Genomic DNA, 22,032 nt, shown 5'->3' on the forward strand with positions numbered 1-22,032 from the left:
TTAGCAGGGCCACATCTGGACCCAAGAAATGGGGCTGTGCACCACCTCAGGATCCCGCTTTTAGACCTCGATGTAGTGACTGGATAGATCTTGGACTGCCATCCTCAGGAAAGCGGTAAGTGGGTAAAGAGATGTACACAGATACTTAAAGGCCACAGAGGGTCTTGTGGTAAAGACTAATTGTTCCCAGTGGTCACTCTCCCAATAGATGCTTAGCTGGGCACATGGCTACCCGCTGAAGACTACATTTCCCAGCCTTCCCGGAAGCTTCCGGTAGGCCTACAGGTTGAGCCAGTGGGATGTGAGCAGAAGTGCTGGGTGCAATTTCTAACTGACATTTTCGTAAGAACATCGCTTGCCCTTCACTTCGTCTCACCCTTTAACAGAGGCTGAAACGTGGATGTGATGACATGTGCCAGTTTTGAACATGAGATGTGGACGCTCCTCTAGAAGACAGCAGTACATCAAGATAGAAGGAAGCTAATCTTGAACACCCCTGTGAGCAGAGCAGAACAGTCCATGCGTCCTGGACTCCAGCCCACTCCTGGTGCGTCAGACGAGAGAAAAGCAAGCAGCCATCTTGTGCGAATCACTGTATTTGGATCTGTTTCTTCAACTTAGTCCATTTCTTGCCTATTACACTTCCTTTTTCTCTGAGTCGTCATTGTGATTATGCAGTATTTTGTTCCCCCTGTATTCATCAAGTTTGGCCACTATCTCCTCCTATATTTTCCTCATGTATTTTTCTGTCCCTTCATTATTTACATTGGTGTGTTAGGAGGCGATGATTTAACCCATTAACCATTGTCACGGTTCTCAGGCTCACAGGCTTTCATATCCAGAACTCGTGGAGAGGAACGGGTGTCACTAGATGGCCTGCCTCCTGGGCCCTGCTCTGGCTGCAGGTCATCTGTTGGGAGGAAACTAAGTGCGTTCTCTGTCCAGCATGAAATGGCTGTGTGGTATTAGGTGGGAATAGGTTTGTCATTCTGCTTTGCGGAAAAAGGGTGTGTACACAGGTCACCAAAGGGTAGACCATAGTGAGCATTTAAGTTTTGGAAACTTAGTACCTCTTCCTCCTTTTTTTTTTTTCTTTCCTGGAGAATAAGCCCCATCTAATTTCTCAGCATGTAGTTGAAATGGGAGCTGCCATCTTTCCTCACATGCCTTTGTTATTGGCCTAAGGATGAGCATCTGACCCACACTGGGCCAATCAGAGTTGAGCACCTAACCACACTGGGCCAATCAGAACTGAGCACCTGACCACACTGAGCGAATCAGAGTTGAACACTTGACCCACACGGGGCCAATCAGAATTCTTCCCCATGAGGGAACTTCAGTTCCTCTCCAATACTAGGAGCTGGGCCTGGTGGCCTGGTTTCCTTCTTCATGGAGGAGACCAATAGGAGACAATGAAATGGACACTCAGATGAAAGATGGCCAGAAAAGAGTCTGGTCTGGTGCCAGCTGCCCCTGAAGCCCAGAGACACTCCAGCTCTTCCACAGTTTAGTTCTAGGAACCAATACACCCTCCTTTTTGTCTAAAATAGTTTATAGGTACTTCTATCATTTGCAACCCAACAGGAATCATTTAAAACAGTTGGGATACAGGGAGTGGTCAGGGAGTTGCAACCCTGAAAGGAATGGTTGACACTGATTGACTGCCTACTTTAGCCAAGTGTTTGTTCATGTTCACATGTGAGTTACTGTAGCCTGAATAACTGACCCCTTATTGCTCCACCTCTCTGCTAGGTCAGCGAAAGTTAAACAAATCAGTGAATGAGTCTCTCTTGTTCCCTACCTAGTCTAGCCCCGACTAGGTTCCTGACGCCTGCCTGAAATGACTTCCTTTAAACATACCCTGGCCTGTTCATACCTGCCTGCCCATTCCACCTTTGCTGACCTTTGACCTCGCTGCACTTGACTTCTGCCTCTCCCAGATTCAGATCCCTGCCTGCCTGGCTCCCCACTCCACTCCACTCCACTGGCCACCCTCCCAGCCCTGCCTTGTCCCTGACTCAGGGACACAATTCCCATTAGACATGATTCACATAAAGCTTGGGTTTTGCTGATGCGCTGTTAAAGCAAATTGCCAGATCGCAGAAGACCCAGTCTCTCAGGATGATTGCCTGTGTTTTTGAAGTTCAGAATGGCCTCATATAAAGAAACCTTCCTTTACTGTGTGTTAAAATTTCAAGGAAAATGAATATACAAAAAAAATTTCAGTGGACCAGTTTAGGAGAGAAAGAGGTTATTTTGGATGGGTGTGCGCCCACACAATCCTCTGTTCAAATAGAATTTTGTGGAAAGAGCCCATAGCTTCCCTTCTGCCCTCCTGGCTCTGAGAATTTGGGCGAGGGTCTGAACCTCCCTGCGGCTCAGTGTCCTCATTTGTAAAATGAAAATTACAGCGTCTTCCTCGCAGGCCTCCAGTGAGAATGTGTTGAGATCATGCATGTAAAGCAATTAGCACAAAGCCTGGCACAGAGTGAGTGTTCAGCGGCTGCTAACTGCTGCTATTAATTGCATGGAAGTCAAGGCTTTGGTGGTGGTCGGCCTGTATGACTGAGCTTCTGCTAGATGAGATGTGACAGTGGCCCTGACTCTGTCCTTCAGGCAACTTTGAAATCCTTTCCATGGCTACAAGGCCTTTGTAACGTGGTGTTAACCTGCCTACCTCTCGGACCTCATCTTCGGCTCTCCGGGCCCACTGGCTTTCCAGTTTTTCCTCTAAGATGCCAAGTACACTCCTGCTACAGGGCCTTTGCACTGGATGTTGTAACCGCCTGGAACTCTCTTCCCATTACAGGCACATGGTTCACTCCACCTAGGTCTCTGCTCAAATGCCACCTCCTCAGAGAAGCCTTCCCTGATTACTCTTATGTAAAATTGCTTCCTCCCCCCACTGCCTGCAACCTTCTCAGTCTGTTTATCCTACTTTAGTACTTTTCACAGTGTTTAACCCTTCCCCGAAATAAATGTCTTCATTAGCTAATTCCTCCATTATCTCCCAAGTATAAACTTCCAGAGGGCAGGGACTGTCTCTGTTGTGCATTGATTGCAGTGTGACCAGGGCCTTGAATGGTGAGGTCTGTGAGGCTCTCAGTTACTTATTATCAAATTAGTTGAATTTCCCACTTCAGGGCTAGATCTCTGAGATGCAAAGGAATAACTTCAGGGCCTCTAGCAAGTTCAAGTGTAATTCCCCAGTCTTGCTTTAAAAAAAAGAAAAAAAAATGAGGAAGAAAGGAAGAAGGAAGCCCTTGGCCATGAACTGTGATCCTGAAAGGCAAATTTTGTTTTGTTTGCCTAAGCCCAGAAAACAAAACGTCATTTATCCGGGCAAACCAACTCCGTTCCTGGTGTGGCCGTCACTTACTCTGAAACACACAGGAGAGATGGGCTGGACTGGAACCAAGATAGGAATCCATAATTATAAGATTGGACCAAAAATAACACTATGATGGTAGTGCCATTATTACTAATTGCTTTCTCTTAATCTTTTATTGCTTTTCTTCTATCTGCCAGGCACTCCGCCTGAACACTTTGTTGGCATTATATTGGTAACCTTTTTAACAGCTCTGTAAGGCAGATACTATTATAACCCCATTTTACTGAAGGTAAAAGCTGAGGTGCAGGGCCGGGAGCCAGGACTCACATCTCGGCCTGTCAGCAGATATAAAGGACTGTCCTTTTTCTCTGTGGCATTTCATTGAGGCTGGGTTTTGAGGTGGTTTGGTGCTTAATGCAGGGTTGGGGTCGGATGTCATCAAGACATCAGCAAGGAAAGAAGTTCACAAGGAAGAACTTCGCAAGGAGGTGATTCACAGTCAGTCCCCATCTCTGCGTCTGCTCTGTCTTCTGAGGGCTCTTAAGATTCGAGCAGTGGTTCTTATACTCAGGTAAGTAAGTGGGCAGCAGCTCCTTCTGGAGGGCTTCTTAGAGCAGACTTCTAAACCCCAGCCCCGGAGCTTCTGCTTCCGTTGTTCTGGACAGGAGCCCAAGAATTCACATTTCTAACAAGTTCCCGGGAGGTGCTGAGGCTATGAGTCTGGGGCCACATGTGAGAATCACTGGACTAGAGAATGTCACATCCATGTGCTGGAAGAAATACTCCACTCTCTCCCCGTTCCTGCCTCCCTGCCCACTGCAAATGCAACGCACAGGTTCCTGGATGAATTCTATTCTAACTCAACTATAGAGTGGAGGGATTTTAGATGCGGCTCATCGCTGTACTGAGCCACTTTTGAGTGACAGTGGAGGGGATGGTGGGACTCGGGGCATGGTGGGTGGGCGGGCAGGGCGGTGAGGAGAGGAAGCTGGTTAGGGAGGCCTGCTTTGACTCACCTGGAGGTGCTGTGGGTGGGGCGGGGGGGGGCCTGCAGCGGGTCAACCGCCATGGAGCAGGGCCATAGAGAGCACCAAAGAATGGTAGTGGAGAAAGAAGGGAGCCCAAGGGAGGGAATATGGAGGGCAGGGGTTGGTCTAGGGGAAGATGGATGAAGGATCAGGTTTGAAGTTTAAGCCAAGACAAGCTAGATACAGTGATTAACCAGGATGTCCTGTAGTGGGTTTTTTTTAAGTTTTTTTTCCCCCTCCCAAATTAATTAGAGTTGATTCAGTAAAGTGCCCTTTCCCCTAAGTGGCAATGAAACATAGAGAGTACTGAAGTGCCCCTAGAGAGAGAAGGAAAGGGAGAGACAGACCACTGTCCCAGGGCATGGGCTGAAGAAGAGAAACTCCCCCACCCCTTGGGTGGGTAGAGAGTGGTCCCCCATGATTCTCCCCCACGCCTCTCCCACCTGGCATTGCACAGATGCTGGCTGGGCACTGTCACATGGGAGGCCCTAGGCTGACTCCAGTTCCCCTGCCCAGTCCCCCTTCTGTCCCATTTTAACGCTCTCTCTGTGTCCTCACCTCCCCTTCCCCAGCAGCTCTTTCTTCCCCGTTAGCTTCTCCTCTCTCCGCAGCTCCCCCAACAGCAACCACAGAAGGCAGGTGTTGTATATATCACCATCCTGGTGGCCCACTGGCGAGGGGCACAAGGCTGGCCAGGGTCAGGGATGACAGAGGGAATATGATCATTATTACGAGATTGTGACAGCAAGGCTGTCAGACTTGCTTTTGAATTGCCTGTAAGGTGGAAACTCCAAGGAGGCTGGTCTTTTGTGCAGCTGGAGAAAGTCACCGAACTGGGCACACCTGTCCCGCTATAAACTCACAATGTCTTAAGTTCAGTTGTGCCCTCTCTGCCTCCTAATAGTCTCTAATTCACCTCCTGGTGCACTACCAGGTTTCCTCTGGTTGTTGAAGCTCCCCTGCTCTCCAAGCCCTGCCTTACTGCCATCTACCCTCCTTTTCCTTCTAAGTAAGGAGATCCAGGGATTCTGGTCAATGCCCTCCATTTGTTCCCCCTCCTCAACACAACTCTCTCTGCCCACGTCTGCATATCCACCCTGTAGCGAGGGGCAGCAAAAAGAGCATTTGGATTCAGACAAAACTGATCCTCAGTTATCGTTTTTAGATAATATGCCTTTGGCTCTTGCCTTGGTCTGCTTGGCACATCCATACTCCTTCTTCTGGTAACAGACCCATCCACCCTGCACTGAGGAGTATGTGTGTGAATCAGCTGGCCCAATCCAGCTACCCCATCATGACAACAGTGATTGGCCCAGGGAAGGGCACGTGATTGGAGATGGACCAGTTAGAGCCCTTCCCTGTTATTTTTCCATCTTGAGCTAGTGGGAAAGAGTTTTTTCCTCTGTGCTTTTGAGGCTGTAAGAATACAAGCTAAGGGCTGCCTATGTGCATGTTCCCTGATGCCTAGAGAAAGCCCACATTTAAGATAAGAGAAAGAAATCAGCACCCAGAAGGATAAAGAAAGGGATGATAGTATTTGAGTTCCTGGATCCAGCTGTCCCTGAGGCAAGATCTACCTTTGCCCATTGTAGTTCTGGTTGGTTTCTGGCATTTGCAATTGAAAGTGCTCCAATGCATGTGACACTCACTGTCTCCTCTCATGTGGTGGCTGTGAGATTACAGAAGATCTTCCATATCCAGTGCTTGGGGAATGCTCAATCCATTGTAGCTGTTAATATTGCTGTTGGTCTCTGTCCACCATGTCCTCGGTCAGTGCCTCATCAGTCTCCTGTTCTCCCTGGTTGGAAATCCCGGAACCATAATCCTTTTCTTCATTCTAATGTTGTCCAGCCCAGGCTCAGTCCATTTGTCCTGTACAATCTCAGATGCTTCCTTCTTCATCCTACCTGCCCCTGCCCTAGCCCATACCACTCATTCATGCATTCAACAAACCTTAACTGAGGATGTACCATACGCCAGGCAAGAGTGCTGTCAGTGAGCAAGACAGACATCGTCCCCTGACACTCTTTCCTCTGCCCTAGCCTTCCTTGAGTACCTGTCAGACTCACTGTCCTCAAACCCTACTTCATGTTACTCTTCTTGGCTTCCTGTTTCCTACCTCATCAAATCTCAGTGTTTCTACTTGGCCTTCAGAAGTCCTCTACCACCTGCCTCCAAATCACCATCATCATCATCATCATCATCATCATCACCATCATCACCATCACCACCACCCTGTGAATAGCAGTAGTAGAAGCAGCTGCCATTTGTGATATTCTTATTGTGGGCCAGAAGCTGTGCTAATCACTTTAGCTCCTTAAAGGCAGTAGCTCATTTAAAGTCTCACAACCTGGGGTGAAATTCAACATATTTAGTGGCTGATGCAGCACAGGTGCCAACAACCAGGGAGGACCGCCGGGCCAGGCGCACCAGCTCTGTTCACAGCCATCCTGAGAGGCGGACGCTGTGATCCTCGGTTTACCAATGCGTAAGCTGAGACTCAGAAGGGGGAAGGGTCTTACCCAGGGTCACCCAGCTGAGAAACAGCAGCGCCAGGCTGCAAACCCTGCAGGAGGCCCTAACTCCCCCAGGGCCTGTACCCCAACCCAGAAGGCCTCCACAAATGCCCACTGCACAGCCCTTTCTCTGATGACATCAGGTCCTTCCCTGCAGTTTAAACAGGCCTCACTCCAGCTCACCTCATCCATTCGCTCCTACAGTCATTGATTGGGACTCACACTTTGAGACATGGCCTGTGCAAGAGGAGGGGCCCTCCATGGGGGCAGGACTGTCATTTCTGCTCACAGTGCTATTTTCAGCACTTGGTACGTTACCTAGCACATAATTGGTGCTTGGCAAATATTTGTTGAATGAAGAAATCAATGCCAGGATGAACACCATCCGGAGGGGATATCGAGGTGCTGGAAACAATCGAAGGCCCTGGAGCCACGGAGCAGTGTGGGCTGCGATGTTGTTTGTGGTGTTGGTTAATGTTTAAAGCTCATCTAAGCCACCGGGCCAGGCCTGAATTTCCACATGACACTCAGAGATTCTTTATTCCCCACAGGAAAGCAAACTTGGGAGTTCAGGGAACTCTGGGTTCAAATCTCAGTTTGTGACCTTGAGCATTTAACCCTTCTGAGCCTCAGTTTCCTTCTCTGCCAAGGAGCAATATAAGAACGGCCTTGCAGGGTTCTAAGGGTTAGATGGATAACATTATATACTAGCACTCACTCAAGGTTACCTCTCCTGCGCAAAGATGTTTAAGACCCACGTAGATTTATGAAACCAGAAGGAACCTCAAAAGACAAGAGATAACATGAAACATCAAAGGACAGTCCAGAAGGGGCCCTGTAGAGGGGGAGGTGCGGGCCCCAGGGCAGGCTCCCAGCTGAGCAGGGGTGGGGTGAGTGGCTACCACCTGGCCCCGGGGCTGCTGATGTGCACATGTGAGCCTCTGGTCCTTTAAATAGCGGCTGCCAAGCGCAAGGGGGATTCTAGGCAGCAGGACTGGGCTTTCCCATCCATCTCTCTGTGCCAGTTCTCATCTGGCCTCGGGGTGATGGTGGGAATGAGAGGGGTGGGGAGAAGCATGGCTTCCCCGCCACCTCCACGCCACGATCCCCACGGTCCTAAAAGAGGATGTCCCTAAGCTTAGCAGAAACAAGTTTGAATTTGTTTGAATTTCCAGCGAGCTTTTCTATAAAACTAGCAAACCAAAGAAGAGGAGCTTAGCAACAGGTTACTGCCTACTCAGATTCCAGTCCCCAGGCTCCCCAGGCCGGCACTTGTAGCTGGTTCCCAAACCCTGCCTGGCCTCTCTCCTCCAAGACCCTCTGCAAAGTCCATACCCCACTTAGGAGTCACCCCTGGATTCCTCATTGAACCCCCCAACCATCCCCCAAGACACTGGGTGGCAGGAAGAAAGCAGGGTTTGGGGGACCCTAGCCCTGTTCACAGCAACCTATGTGACCTTGAGCAAGTTGTGTCACATCTGGACCTCAGTTTCTTCATTGAAAAGTGGGCATGACACCTCGGTGGGTAGGTGGGAGGTGGGGACTTGCTGCTGTACCTGTGGGAGCCCTAGCAGGGTGCCAGACAGAAGGGGGCTCAGCCAGTGTTAACCCTCTCCCTCCCGGCTCCCGGGACTGCTGATGCTCTGCATTCATGGCCTTACCACCCTACTTCCCCTTCCAACTTCCTTCTCTATTTCTCTCCTCTTCCCAGTCCTCCAAGAATTGAAAGCCACTGGATTTGAGCAGCATACTCATCCCCACAGTCTGGGACAGCAGGCAGGGCAGGGGCGAGGGGCAGCGTTACAGGGGCGGCCCAGGGAAGCGGGAACAGAGTCCACTTCTCCTGCCCACCCTCCTCGCCCTCCCCTGACCTCCCGCCCAGGCTGCCGCGGATCGGGACCCCGGGGCACCGCCCTTACCAGAGAAGATCCTGCCCTCCCTGGTGAGGAGGGCGGCCCCTACGGGGAAGCGACTGTAGGGGCAGTAGGCGGACTTCTTGGCCTCCCGGCAGGAAAGCAGCAGCCGCTGGAGGTGCTCGAGCTCCAGGGCGGGGGTGCAACGCTCCTGGGCCATGTCGGTCCCCTGGGGCCAGCAGAGGAGCGGAAGGGGACCATCCAGTGTGGGCTGGGCCCCATCGCGACAACAGCTCCTCCCCCGGGGTGTGTCCCGGCCGACAGGCTCCCAGGTGCGAGCCTCTGGGGATGCTGGGAGGGGCCAGGGCAGGGAGAGGAGCTCCCCTTGATTTGGGGTCAAAGGATATAGTGTGTGTCCCAGTGTGGGAGGATGCCACTGTGTCCATGTGTGCTTCACACTTTCCCTTGGGGACCACTCTTAACTGCTGACACACTGATGGGTGAGAGGGGATGGGTGGCACTGTGTAGTAGGTGACTGTGGCCATACATGCTGCAGGGAAGAGGCTGCTGGGTGGTCAGAGTGAGGTCTAGGAAGTCCAGCTGCAAGGGTTGAAAACCCTCAGTTTGTTAAAGGACTCTCTCCTTCACTGAGGGATGGGATGAGGCTGAAAGGGCAGGGCTGGGGCAGCCACACTAGCTTCCTGAGTCATGGAGTAGGAGGTGCAGCAGTAAGTACAAGTTACTTCTTTATTTTCACCCATCCTCCTTCCAACTCCTCTCTCTCTCTCAGCCAAGGGTTAAAAAGTATCTCAGCTGGAGGGAACCTCTGAGATCATCTACTCAAGCCTCCTCATTATTTTTGTTGTTGTTGTTGGCAAAATGGACATTGGGTTGCTGGTAAAAGAAAAGAGTTTACCTCCTGGTTGCACCATTTCCCACGTGTATAACTGTTGGCAGGTTGCTTGACCTCTCTCAGCCAGGTTTCTCACCTGTACAATGGGGACAGTGATCATCTCTATTCTGCATTCTGGGGTCATAGAAGAGCTGGAGCTTTGGAGTTTAGTAGACCCTAGTTTGAATTTCAGTTCTGCCATTTATTAGTTTTATGACCTTGGGAAGTTAATACCACCTCTCAAAAGCCTCAGTTTCCTCATCTGTAAAATGGGTGCACTAACAATATCTTGCTGAGTTGTAGTGAGGATTGAATGAGATATAATGTGTATACAGTGAGCGTGGTTGGGGGATCCTGTGATGTCGTGATGCCAGCACACTGTGACTCCGTGCATATTGGATTATTGTCATTAAGTGGCTTGGTGAAGATTACAATGGAAGGGCAGAGTGCCAGTTAGGGTGTCCAGAGGCATCCAAATGTTCCCAGACCCCCAGTAAGCAGGAGTGAATCAGTGGCTTCTCTGAGGGCTTAGATGGGAGATGGGGAAAAGGAAGAGGGGAAGGTTGAAGGGGGTGGGGGCTGAGGCAGCATCTTCATATCCTGGGCCCGGAGCTCTCAGCCACATAGAAACACAGGCAAACACCCAGCTGGGCCGCTGTAGAGTTGGGCAAAGTTTGCCTCATTTCCTCTTCCCCTCCCCTCCCTTCCCTCCTTCAGCTCCCCCACCCACTTCTTACACATCCAGTCCTCCGAGGAGCAGCTGGTTCCCTCCCCTGACTGTTGCTCTCTCCTCCTGGATCTATACGTTTGGCACCTAGAGCAGTTTCCTGAATCTGAGGCAGGGCTGGTGGAGAAGCCAGCAAGAGTGCTCCCCTGCCTCCTCTATCCCTGTACAGCTCAGGCACCCAAAGGCCCTTCCCCCAAGGCTCCAGACAAGAAAGCAAAGGGTGTCCTGGGACCACGTGTGCCCACTCACTCAATGTGGGAATAACTAAAGCTTTTGGCAGCCAAGTATAATCACAATAGGGCAAAGAGTTATGGTTCCCTGCTGGCCTGCCAGGCCTATCAGAGACTTCAATAAGCAGTCTTGTTCCTGTCCCCTGCCCTGTCTTGACTCACCCCAGCTCAGCTCAGCCCAGCCTAGCAGGTGCTAGGAGAACATGGATAACTGGCTGATTATGGTCCTTGGTACCTTCAAAGCCCTTCACCTATCCGTAGCTGTATATGGGGACAGTGCCTTTTGCAAACCCAGCTGTATGGAGCTTGAGAATCAGCAGTAGCTCTAGAATTCCTTATAAAAGGGACTTGAGGTGGTTGTCTGGATAGAAGGGGAGAGGGGGGCCTGGGAATTTGCGTAGAGCTCAGTTATAGATCAACAATATCAACAGCTTTTGCTGAATATGCTTTAATCTCCACTTTACATAAAATTAAGAAAAGCTAATTGCCCAGCTCAGAGAATAGGAATATCCAAGGAAAATGTTTTGAGTGGTGGTAGAGATGATCAAGGGTCCAAAGCCCTCTCCAACCATCCCCCCACCCCCCGGACTTTGCTCTGTAAAGAGAACCACCTAGAAGCTCTGTGTTGGAGCTCAGATACTACTCACTCACGTATTCATTCAATGAACAGTTACTCATGATAATAGCGAACGCTGATTTAGTTCTTTCCATGCATATGCCAGGGCCTGTGCTGAATGCATGATTTGGATTATTTCACAAAATTTATAAAACAAGGTAGATACTGGCAATATTATTGCTCATATTTTACTGATGAGGACGCTTGAGCTCCTGGAGATCGGAAGTGGATCTCAAATCTGAATTTGTTGGGCTCTCTTCCATCCCAGAACTCATGGGGAGCTGGTACAGTGGACGTGCAAGGGGTGCAGGCCTTGGCATCAGATGAATCAGCTTAAATTCTCCTTCTGCCTCTTATGACCAGCGGTTTACTTAGGCAAGTTAGCTCATCACTCTGTGCCCTCTTCCTTCCTTTACGCAATGAGACAACACTGGTATCTATGGTGAGCGTGGTGACCAGAGTCATATTCAGCTCAGGAAGATTTCCCATTTCTTTTGTTTTGATTCTTTTGCGAGGAGAGACCTCCTGGTGAGCTACCAATTACTGTGCTCCGTCTCCCTGGGAGATCTAGGCACTTGACACAGGAGATTAAAAAACTGGGAGAAAACTATCTTTGTAATGTCTAGACGATAGCAAATGAATAACATAGTGACTGTGTAAGGAACTCATAGCAAATCAACAAGAAAAAAGATGGGAAGTTCTATAGAAAGATGGACGCTGGTTATGAATAGGCAGTTTACAAAAGGGAAGTGCAAATGGCCAGAAAGTATTTGCTCAACCTTTTTATAGCCACAGAAAAAATTAAGACAATGTAAGGTCACTTTACATCCATTAAAGTGGCAAAAAGAAAAAAAAAGGGTAAGATGAAGCTATGTGTTGGCAAAGATGAGGGGAGACTGGAACCCTCAGATACTCCTGCTGGGATTTCAAAGTAGTTTTCTGGAGAGCAGTCTACAGGACCTGATGAAATTATGTATACGTTTACCTTGAGATTGATTCGCTGATCCTAGCCCTAGGTAAACAGAAAAACTCTCACATATATCCATTAAGGGATTTGTATGATGATGTTTTCTGAAAAGTTTTACTTTTAAGTCTTTCATCTGGAATTAATATTTTTTGTAGTTTTTCTTTTTCTTTTTTTAAGTCTTTTTTCTTGGTTTTCTTTAGTGGAGGTACGGGGAATTGAACACAAGACCTCATGCATGCTAAGCAGGCACTCTACCACTGAGCTATATCACTCCGCCACAGGAATTAATTTTTATTAATTCTGGTGTGAGGTCGAGGTCCAATTTATTTTTTTCCCTATATGGATATCCAGTGATGCCTGCATCGTTGATTGGATACTCCTTCCTTTCCCCCAAGATCCACAGTGCCAGCTATGTTAAATTTCAGTTCTGTAGGTGAGTGGGGATGGTTTTGGACTCTCTATTGTGTTCCACTGGTGAATTTTTTCACTCCTACACCCATACCATACCTGCCTTTATTATAACTGTATAATAAGTAATGATTTCTGGAGGCCAAAAATCCTCATCTTCGCCTCACCGCAACCTTTGGGCTTTTGCTCTTCTGTATGTATTTTACAGTCAATTTTTCAATATCCACTGAAAACTCTCTTATCTAGCCTCTGAAGGAATTTGTAAAAGGTTGGAATAATCAATTATTTGATGTTTTGGAAGAATTTTCCTGTAGAACCATCTTTTTTTTTTTAAGAAAAAAGTTAAACTATCAATTCAAGTTCTTTAAATATTGTAGAGCTATTTGGATTTCCTATTGCTTCTTGCTTCAGTTTTAGTGAACCAGTTGTGTGTGTGTGTGTATGTGTGTGCTTAAAACTTTTGTCAATTTCATCCAAATTTTCAGAATTGCTGGCATAAAGTTGTATATGTTATTCCATTATTATCTTTGAAATTTCTGATATTATCAATATTGCCTGTGACTTAGCACATGGTTGATCTTCGTGAATGTCCCATAGGTACAGGAAAGTTTGTGTATTTTAGGTTTGTTGGGCAGAAAGTTCTACATGATGTTTGGGACTTATTAATCATGCTCTTCAAAAAACTATACCTTTATTATTTGTGTCTAATTGATTTATCAGTTTTGGAGAGAGGTTTGTTAAAATCTCTAACTACAATTATTCAATATGTGTATTCATTATGTATATTTCTGTGTATTTCTATCAGTTGTTGCTTTTTAATTTTTAAAGCTATATTGTTAAGTGCAAATGTATTTGTGATTATATCCTTTTTATTTATTGTTTATTTATATATAATGTCTCTTTTGTTTCTCATGATTTAAAAAACCCTGTATCTTTTTTTCCTTATATTAATGTTAACATTCTAGGAATCCCCTTTACTTTAGGAGTTTATTTTAGGAGTCTATGGTGCCATAGACCCCTTTGACAGCCTGGTGAGGACTATAAACCTCTTTTCAAAATAGTATGTTAAATGCTTAGAATTACAAAGCAAACTAGTTGTATTGAAATACAGTTACCAGAATGGTTAAAATATTCGTGTACTTTTAAATTAATGCATTAAATAACAAGCTCTAACAGTAGGCCTAATAACTACTGTGATTTGAATGTCATGATAGGAGTAAAAGGTATTTTGGGATACTGCAATAAAGTGATGTGAAAATATTTATGATTGGTATTGGTGACAAAGTCACAGGTACTGCTAGTATTTCTGTGATTTTTTGGTCTAACTTTATAAATGATTGTTTTTTTAATTAGAGGTTAATTTTGGTTAGAGGTTAGTGAAAATAAAGGCATATTTTTTCCTTCCAAGTTCATAGACTCCCTGAATCCTATCCAAAGACTCAGTTGGAGGTCATGGGCCCCAAGATAAGAACACTTGCCTTGTTTTTCAATCTTTCGGTTCTTTGTTGTAAGTGAGTGTGTTATAAATAACGTATTATTGGCTTGAAAAAAACTCTTCTAAAAGTCTCTGTCTTTTGATCAGGTACTTCAATCCATTTATACTTACTGTAATTATTGTTAGATTTTTCCCCTGCCATCTTATTTACTATATTGATATCAGTTAGAATGAAGTTTGACTTATAGACAACTCCAAATAATAGTGGCTTAATTAAGATATAATTTTATCTCTCTTTTAGTTTAGGACTCCATAGTCATCAGGAATCCAGTTTCCACCTTCTGAGTTGTAGCTTGCATCTTCAGGTTCATCTTATGATTCAAGATTGCTGCTGGAGCTTTAGCCCTCACAAACGCATTCCAGGCAGCAGGAAGGAAGAACAGTGGAAGAATAAAAAGGTGCACCTCCACCTACCTTTCTTTAGCCAGAACTTAGTTATGTAGTCTCCTCTAGCAGCAAAAGAAACTGGAAAATGCTTTCTTCTGGCTGGGTATATTGATGAGCTGAATAACATCAGAGTTATTTTACTAAGGGAGAAGAGGATGGTGGGCATTTAGTGACTATTAGCAGTCTCTACTTTAGTCTCCCCACCACACTGAGTGGCTGTCAACAGCCATGGCTCTGAACCTTCAATATGGTACCCGACCTGGAGAGGACCGGCCTGCCATCTGGTGGCCGGTTGGTTACATTGGATTCCTTTAACTACGCAAGTAGCATAGATTTGCCCTCACTGGAATAGACATTTATTCTGGCTATAGTTTTACATTCTCTGCTGGCCATGCTTCTGCCAGCAACATCATTAGTGGATTTATTGAATGTCTTATTCATAATCATCATAGCAATAGTATTGCTTCTGACCAGAGACCTCATTTTTCAGCAAAAGAAGTCAAGAAATTGGCCCTGGTGTTGTCACATATTCTTTATTATTATTATTTCTTTTCTGTGAGGCAGGTAATTAGGTGTACTTATTTATTTTTAGAGGAGGTACTGGGGATTGAACCCAGGACCTTGTATATGATAAGCATGTGCTCAACCACTGGAGCTATATACCCTCCCCCGCCACATACTCTTCTCACCAGAATCATCTGGCTTTATGGGTTGGTGACCTGGCCTGCTGGGACTTGGTTAATATCAGCTATGGAAGACCACCTTGTACAAATCTGAGGTGCTGGCCCAAGTTGGCATATGCTCTGAATCAGCACCCAACACATGTTGATTATTCTCTCCTTTCCAGAATCCACGGATTAGGGAATCTTGGGCTGGATAACTTACACATTTTTTGCTCTTCTTCCCTAAGGTCTACTAGTTTAGAGGTCTTGGTATGCAAAGGAAGAATGTTTCCACCAGGGCACCATGGAGGTCCCAGTGATTTGGACATTGAAACTGACATCTGGCCAGTTCAGACTTCTCACGCTCTGGATGAACAGGGGAAAAAATGTGAATGGGTGGGGTGGTTCTCTGTTGGCTGGAGTGATTGATTCTGGTTATCAAAGGGGGAAATACATTTGCTGTTGCATGATGGGAACATGGAGAAGTGTGTCTCTGGATCCTGTGAAATCTTCTAGGGTGCCTTCTAATTCCACAGCTGATGGTAAAAATTCATGGAAGATGCCAGCAACCCAGTATGAGCAGGTCAGCCATGGGCTCAGCTGACTCCTGAATGAAGCTTGGGTGATCCCACCAGGTAAAAACCTTTGACCTCACAAGGTCCTTGCTGAAGGCAAAGGAAAAATGGAATGGAGAGTAGAGGAAAGGTGTTATAAATGCCTCATGACCCGTGACAGGAATGAGAATGAGAGCATTTACCTCTATAGTCTTCCTTCCTTGCTATGCCATTCATATATTTATTAATGGTTCTAGTTGTCTCTTTCTTCTTCTACTATTTTGTGTAAGGTGGTTTGTTGGTGGCAGACTTTACAATCCAGTGCATAGATTACAGAATATCAAGATGGGATTGTAGCTGGAGAGTAAGTGAACACACCCAGGCTCCCTGGAGTGAGAGCTGGGTGCGGTTACTGCTGGGGCTTTGGAATTTTTTTTCTTAAGGAAAGGAGGAGGCAGCTGACCTTGTTAGTTTGTGATTATCATCAGAAACCAGAGGTACATCATTTCTAACACGCATCTTTAACTCTTTAAAAAAACTGTAATGAAGAACAACTTATCCCCCAATTTTTCACAGATGAATGTTAACGCATTGGAGAGCGCCAATATTTATTTAATGGGGGCACAGTTAACTTGTTTTTCTATAGACCTTGGAATCACATTTCTACTACCTTCCCTGTGTATACAGGCAATAATTCAACACATATTTATTGAGTAGCTACTATGTGCCAAGCTCTATTCTATAGTCTTGAAATGCATCAGTGACCAGCAGACAAGAATCCCTGCTCTCGTGGAGCTTACCTTCCAGCAGGGGAGAAAGGTAATAAAAATGACCATAATACATGCATGTACCATATAGTATGTGAGAAGGTGATACGGCCTATAGAAAAAAGAATAAGCAGAATGGGGTCAGGGGAACAGGCAATACCCAAGAAGGAAGAAGCAGGTCTTGGTATTGAATCTGACCATCAGGGTAAACCTCAATGAGAAGTAGACACTTGAAGCAGGTGAAGGAGTGAGCCAGTATCTCACAAATATCTAGGGAAGGGAATTCCCAGCAAAAGGACTGGCCACAGGGAGGGCCCTAAAGCCTGAAGCAAGCCTGGGACTTTTTCACTTCTTTATGCACCTTTCTTCCCCCTTGAATTTCTCAAATTTCTGCTTCTGTAAAATTATACAAACGAGTACATACTTTTTAACCATGACCTACCATACTTAATTAAGTACCAGGCGAGTCTTGGCCATTACATCTTGAAGCCGGAAGCCTGTACCCAGCAGCACAGTGGGCTGAATACTACTCATTGGCACTTGATGTCCATTCTGACTCCTCCTATGGTCTGCCTCGTATTGCAGAGGCTAAATGACTAAAAATGAATTTTCCTGCCTTTGCAGCTAGGGTCTGGATGGGATATAGTTTCTGCCAATGAGATTCACCCATATGAGATATCGAACCCTCCCTCACATGGGACTGAGCTCTCTCCCTGTTGACACCATAGCTGGTGAGTTCTGACCAGTGCAACTATGTAGCTGAACTCTATGTTCCGGAATCCACTCACCAGCTTCATTGGTGTGGGACAGCTGGGCAATGGCGGCGGAGGTGTGGTGACCTTGGCAGCTATTGTGGTATGACCTGGAAACCAAGGGGACCCGTGACTTCCACCACTCCAGCCTTCCTGATGATTTTGTAAGCATCAGTTCCCTCTATTAAATTCCTTTCTGCTTGAAATACCTAGATAGGTTTTTAATTTCTAAATCCTGGGTAATAGAGTTTTGCAACATCTGGCTACCTTTTTTCTAATATGCCTTTTATTGCTTGTGGTACATTTTGGAGTGCCCCGGACCCTCGTTTCTGCAAAGACTGTGAACGACTTTTAGATACTTCATTCATCTTTAAAACACAATGTGCCTATGACAAGTCTTTTACACTTCTGTGTCAGATGAATTAGAGTATTCTGATATTGCAGGAGAGCTGTCCACAAACTGTTACTTTTTTCACTTCTTATCTATGAGAATGAGGATTATTTTTCTTTTTTTTTCAAGTTTTTTTTTGGGGGGAGCAGGTAATTAGGTCTATTTATTTATTTTTTTAATGGAGGTACTGGGGATTGAACCCAGGACCTCACACATGCTGAGCATGCACTCTACCTCTTGAGCTATGTCCTCCCCCCAGGACTGATATGGATACTGATACTGCTCATTCATATAAAACAGAGGAATCAGATGGATATTGTAAGACTGAAATATCAGCCATGACCTCCAACTCCAGATTTCAAAACAGTTACAACAGCCTCATTGTTCTCCATGATTGACTTTAGAATAAATTTAAAAGTTTGAACCAAAAAGGACACAGGCACTAATAAAGTACAGTTAGCCCTCTGTATCTGCGGGTTCCTCATTCGGGGATTCAACCAACTGTGGATTGAATGAAAATATCAAAAAAAAAAAAAATTCCAGAAAGTTCCAGAAAGCAAATCTTGAATTTGCCACTTGCCAGCATCTATTTTAACAATGTAGCATTTACATTGTGTTAGGTATTGCACATAATCTAGAGATGTGTGTAAGTTACATGCAAACACTATGCCATTTTATATGAGGGATTTGAGTATCCATGATTTTGGTATGTTGTTGAGGGGAGTGAGTGGGTAGGGGGTAGGAGGTGAGGGTCGGGGAAGTGGTCCTGGAACCAATGCCCTGCAGATCCCGAGGGACAAGGGTACTGCTTTTTTGTGTTTTATGTGTCAGAGATACACTTTTAGTTTTAAAATAGTGTTCACTGCTAAAACACATGGGAACCAGTGGACCAGCTGTGTGACCTTCACCATTCCTTAACCTCTCTGAGCCTCATTTTCCTCATCTGTAAAATGGGGGTGACAATAGCACCTCCCCCACAGGATTGTTGTGAGGATTACATGAGATAATGCAGGTGAGGCCCTTAGGACAAAGCTAATGCACAGTGAACGTTCAGTAAGTGTCAACTGCTATTATGATTGTTGTTGTTAATGATGATGATTTTTTACTTATTATAAACCTTGGGACTCTGAGACCTACTTGGCTGAGATCTTCCTCTCCCACCTGCTCCTTCTGTGAATCGCTATCCTTCCTAGCCTGACGACCAGGGACAATAGCCCCCATGCTCCAAACATTCCAGGGGAGCTCCCAGGCCAGTCCTTTCCCTACTCAGAGCCTGGGGACAGAGGAGTGAGGGCAGAGCTGGTGGGGGAGGCACAACTTCTTCTGGAACTCTCTGCAGAGTGGCATACTCCGGGTAGCACCAGCCACTTGCAGATTAATTTTTAACATGGCCCAGGGGAGTCCAAAGGGCTGAGTTCCCACCTCTGAGATCATGAGATCCCATTCCCTTCCAGGGGTCCCTGGGTGGGGGAGGCAGCAGAGGCTCCCTCCGTGGTGACCCTCCGGGCAGCTCTGACCAAGGTCAGCCAGGATGTGAGTCTGCAGTGCTTCCCTCCCCTCGCAGGTCCTGGCTGCAAGGACACAGGGGAGGAGGAGGAGGAGTCTGTCTGTGTGGGGAAGGGGCAGCAGGAAAAGCCCCAGAGAGGAAGCGACACTGCAGTTGCATCTTGAAGGATAAGTAGTTCCCCAATGAGCTGAGTGGGGAAGGGCATTCCAAGACGAGGGAACAGCTTGAACAGTGGCTCAGAGATGCTGTCCGCTTCAGTTTCTCTATAATGATTAATGGTAAAATCTTTACATGGGCCTGTTCTGGGGCCTGCAGAGGAGGATGATGGGGAGGGTATTCTCAGAGATGGCCAGGCCCAGATAAAACACATCCTGGATGATTGACTGGATAGGGCAGCGGTGAAAAGGGGGACATCAGAGTTTGACGAGTGCAGGTCAAGTTTGAGGCCCTGAGCTGAGCACTGTAACACATCTGCCATCCTCACAGCCCCCCTGAAAGGAAGGAGGGCTGCCCATTGTACAGATGAGGAAGTTGAGGCTCTGAGCAGTGGAATCTGTTGCACAGGGTCCTTCAGCAAGCAGGAGAGTGGTAGAACAAAGATTTGATTCGAGATTTTTAAGACCCTAAATGCCATTCAGGGAGAAGACAGGAGGTTAAACAGAACAGACAAAAACGGGCAGCTGCGTTTTCCTCCTGTGTCTGCGCAGCTCAGTGGAGGCTGGGCCATTCATTCCCACAGCAAGCCCGGGTTCTTCAAAGAAAAGGGCCTCCTGCTCTCCCTGGGGTGGGGCTCTGGGGGTGAGTTAGGAGGCGTGCAGAGAGCTCCTTTGATATACCAGCTACAGGCTGGGCACTCAAAGGGCCCAGGACACACCGTGCCCGCCTGCCCTCAGCCCCCACGCTCGGGGAGACCACATTCTCCTGGTTTTCCTTCTACTTCTCTGCCGTCTCCATCCTTAGCTTTCTCTCCGCTCAGACACCAAGCACGGTGGGGTCTCTGCCTTGGTCTACATTCATTCCTCCCCTCTCCCAGGGGAGTCCATTCCAGAATCATGACTAGAAATGCCATCTAGGATCATCCCTTCCAGACTTACACGCCTTGCTTTTGGAACTAGTCTCTCATCTCCAGCTGCCCACTTGGACTCTTGGCTTGGATGTTTATTAGCATCTTAATTTGAGGAGATCTAAAACAAAATGTCCTCACCCAACCCCCAACCTGTCCCTGCTCCCACCCTGGTCTGTCTATGCCTCAGTTAAAAGTATGATCAGTCACCCAGTTACTCAGGCCACAAACCTAGAAGTGCCCCTTTTTTTGTTGTTGTTATCACTTTTGTTTGTATTTTTGCAGGGGAGGTGGTAATCAGGTTTATTTATTTTTTAAATGGAGGCACTGGGGATTGAACCCAGAACCTCTACCACTGAGCTATACCCTCCCCCATAGAAGTTCCCCCTTGATGCCTCTCTTTCTTGTGTCCCCCATTCACTCTCTCACCAGGCTCTGGCTCTACCTTCAAAATAAGTTTTGAATCCAGCCACTCCTCCCCATCTTCACCACCTCAGTCCTAGTCTAAGGCACCAGCAGTTCACAGCTAGACCTCTCATTGGTTCTCCCGCTTCCTCTCTTATTCCCTCTCCCAATTCCATCTTGTAAAAAGTGGCCTGCATGAGCTTTTAATGATACAAACATCCCAGAAGTTTCCACAACTTGGAATGGAACCCAAAGCCTTCACGATGGCTCACGCAGCCCCTCCCAGCTCTCTGGCCTCCAGCCCTGCCAGTCTCCGTCACCCGCCAGCCACATCCAACACACCAAGGGCGTTCTCATCACAGGATCTTTGCACAGGTTGTTCTCGCTCCTGGATGTCCCTTCCTGGGGGCCTTCAAACTGCATCTGCTTTAAGAAACTTTCCTGCTGCATTGCCCCTGTCACTGGGTCCTGTCACCTTACTTAACTTTCCTTCTGAGTGCTTCTTGCTGTCTGATGACATTAGTTATGGGTTGACTGTCTGTCTGTGCAGAATGATGGATGTCTATGTTATCTCCTGGGTACCTAGACCATGCCTGACACACAGCAGAGGTTCAGAAGAAAACATATGTGGAAGGAAAAGAGGAAGGCCCCAAAGTACAGTTCAGGGCAAACACTGGGACCCCAGGAAAGACCCAAGAGTCCATAAGAGTTGCCACAGTCATGGTTACTTAACCTTAAGTAACTGCCTGCTGAAGTCAGCTGGTCTCTGTCTGAAATTCCTTTCTTTCCCCGTTCAAGCGCGGTCAGGCTAAAGTCCACCCAAGGCAGCCCTTAACCTCCCAGTCTGCAGCCAGCACAGGCAGATTTAAGGTAACCTCACAGAATTCTCCAGTGTCAATTCGCTTCACACTTGGATAACTGAGAAGCCAACAGGGAGAATTCGTGAAACAAAGAAACTTGGCTCCACAGTATAATAATAATAATAATAAAGACTACATTTTTTTGAGCTATTATTTCATGCCAAACAAGATTTTAAATGCTTTCCATGCATTTTCTCGTTCAGTGCTCAGAGACATGCCTTGAGGCTGTTGTATTAGTTACCCACAGCTGTGTAACAAACCGTCTTAACACAGAGTGTTTTAAAGGAACAACCATTTTGTTTGCTCACAATTCTGTGGGCCAGGACTTTAGGCTGGACTCAGCTGGGCAGTTCTTCTGCTGATCTTGCCTGGGGTCACTCATGTGCAATCATCCAAGACAACAACTGGGACCAAATGGTTTAAGATGGCCTCACTTACATGTCTGGAGGTGGATGCTGACTGTCACTGGGCCAAGTGTCTCCAGTGGTCTGACTTGGCCTTATTCCAAGGGATGGCAGAGTTCCAGGACAGCAAGCCCCAACGTGCAGCTTTTTTAAAGCCTTTGCTTGATTCACATTTGCTGATGTCCCATGACCAGAGGAAATCACATGGCTTCCCAGA

At 46.8% G+C, this 22,032-nt stretch overlaps 1 protein-coding gene across 2 annotated transcripts in view; it reads right to left on the reverse strand.

Annotated features, from left to right (window-relative positions):
* Positions 1–8,991, reverse strand: part of CDA (cytidine deaminase) — a 28,625-nt gene extending 19,634 nt beyond the window's left edge. The window contains exon 1 of one of the 2 annotated variants that reach the window (XM_072975225.1): positions 8,795–8,991. In XM_072975225.1, coding sequence (XP_072831326.1) covers positions 8,795–8,948 — 154 coding nt within the window. In that variant the 5' untranslated portion in view covers positions 8,949–8,991. The remainder of the gene's footprint in view (positions 1–8,794) is intronic. The other variant, XM_006196725.4, reaches the window with a different exon arrangement.
* Positions 8,992–22,032: the final 13,041 nt, after the last annotated feature.

Source organism: Vicugna pacos, chromosome 13 (genome assembly GCF_048564905.1).
Source record: "Vicugna pacos chromosome 13, VicPac4, whole genome shotgun sequence".
NCBI classification, from domain to species: Eukaryota; Metazoa; Chordata; class Mammalia; order Artiodactyla; family Camelidae; genus Vicugna; species Vicugna pacos.